This window comes from Orycteropus afer, unplaced genomic scaffold, assembly GCF_000298275.1.
Source record: "Orycteropus afer afer isolate SDZICR_OR568_19922 unplaced genomic scaffold, OryAfe1.0 scaffold00070, whole genome shotgun sequence".
Lineage (NCBI taxonomy): Eukaryota > Metazoa > Chordata > Mammalia > Tubulidentata > Orycteropodidae > Orycteropus > Orycteropus afer.
Genome location: NW_006921657.1, coordinates 4,355,677 through 4,357,391, shown reverse-complemented (window position 1 = coordinate 4,357,391; position 1,715 = coordinate 4,355,677). Strand labels below are relative to the sequence as shown.

Sequence of the window (1,715 nt, the reverse complement as noted above, 5' to 3'; positions counted from 1 at the left end):
CGTAGTGATACTGCCTCGGAAACCCAAGGAGGGGTCGCTATGAGTCGGGGCCGACTCGATGGCACATAACAACAACAACAACATTCCTCTGGTCTCTCATAGTTGCCTGTAGAAACTGGAACTGAATTTATATGACGTAAGCCACCGGGGGGGCTGCTATTCTCAGAGTCATAATTTCACCTTAAAAAAAAATTTCTTTAACACAAGAAATAAACCAAACCTTTCCTTTTAATCAAAGATGTGAATTAAAATGCACAATGGCTTTAGCTTCACATTATATATGTCGTGACTCTGGCTCAGATGAGAGGAGCTCCAGTTTCATGTGCTGTGACTCAAGTTAGATGCCTATTTCCAAGGGTAATATTTAAAGATGGACATATGCCTTGACTAGAGCCTTTAGCACAAGAAAATATATTTGCTGAGCTCTCTGAGGGTAAAATTCAAGGTTTGTGCAACGTAACAAAAAACACAATGTCAAGAAAAACACTGCTTTAAGGAGACGCAATGATCTAATAGGTTACAAATTCATAGTTTATACCTGCAAGAAAGCAGCTTTTGGGTTTTATTACCTTTATCAAGAGATGCCCCAGCCATATGGTAAAAGCTCAGTGCAGTGTCCACATCATTAATATTCTTTAGAAAAGTAAAGAAGTTCTCCACCTCCTGAAATGTCAGGCCCTGAAAAAGAAGAAACAGCAAGATTAAGCAGGAATATGTAACAAAAAGCAGCAAACATGTGAGGAACAAGGAAGTTATTGAAGTCTGTAAATCCTAAAGTTATGCTTATGTTTAAAACAGAGATGGAATGAACTACTCAAGGAATGTCAAATGTGTACATAATGTTGTTGTTATGTGCTGTCGAGTCGGCCCGACTCATAGTGACCCCTCCTTGGCTTGCCGAGGCAGTATCACTAGGGAAGTAGATTGCCCAACCTTCCTTCTAGGGAGTGGCTGGTGGGTTTGAACCGCCAGCCTTCTGGTTAGCAGTCAAGTGCCTTAGACACTATGCTACCAGACATAATAGGGGAACAAAAATAGAGTTTTATCCTAAGTGAGAAAGGCATATTGGCTAATCGCTTCTCCCTCAAACTCAAAACTTGACATAAAGCTGCTCATAGTGAATGATGGATATCTTTAATAAAAATATTTCTGACTGTGCTCTCCAATTTGCCACACTATATTGTGATGGGAGCTCTGGTGGCCTAGTGCCTAAGGCATTTGACTGATAACCAGAAGGCTGGCGGTTCAAACCCACCAGCCACTCACCCCTCCGCAGGAAGATTGGGCAATCTATTTCTGCAGTGATACAGCCTCGGAAACCCAAGGAAGGGTCGCTATGAGTCGCCGACTTGATGGCAGTGAGGTTTTTTTTTTTTTTTTTGTATCTATTGTGACACTGCCTAAATGGACTGTCACCACCTGATCTGTTAGACATCTTAACAAGACCAGAGTCTGGACTTCCATTTGAATAATCTGCTTACAGGCCAGCTAATCTTTTTGAGGCTTAAGCTCATTAAAGAATCACCAAAGTCAGTGATATGCAAGGGAAGGGTTTCAGTGTTTAGGAGAACCCAAGCACGGGAAAGCTGCTCATGATTTTAATTTAAAAGCTACTAATGGAGCAATCCTGATTGCATGTTTGGTCAATTTCAGACTGTAGAAGCTGATAAAATTCTTCAATTTCCTCATCTGTGGCTTTGGTGGTTGGGGCATAA

At 41.3% G+C, this 1,715-nt stretch overlaps 1 protein-coding gene across 1 annotated transcript in view; it reads right to left on the bottom strand.

Annotated features, from left to right (window-relative positions):
- MICU1 (mitochondrial calcium uptake 1) overlaps window positions 1–1,715 on the bottom strand; it is a 277,929-nt gene that overhangs the window by 48,522 nt on the left and 227,692 nt on the right. Inside the window, exon 11 of the mRNA XM_042780922.1 lies at window positions 570–678. Coding sequence (XP_042636856.1) covers window positions 570–678 — 109 coding nt within the window. The remainder of the gene's footprint in view (window positions 1–569; window positions 679–1,715) is intronic.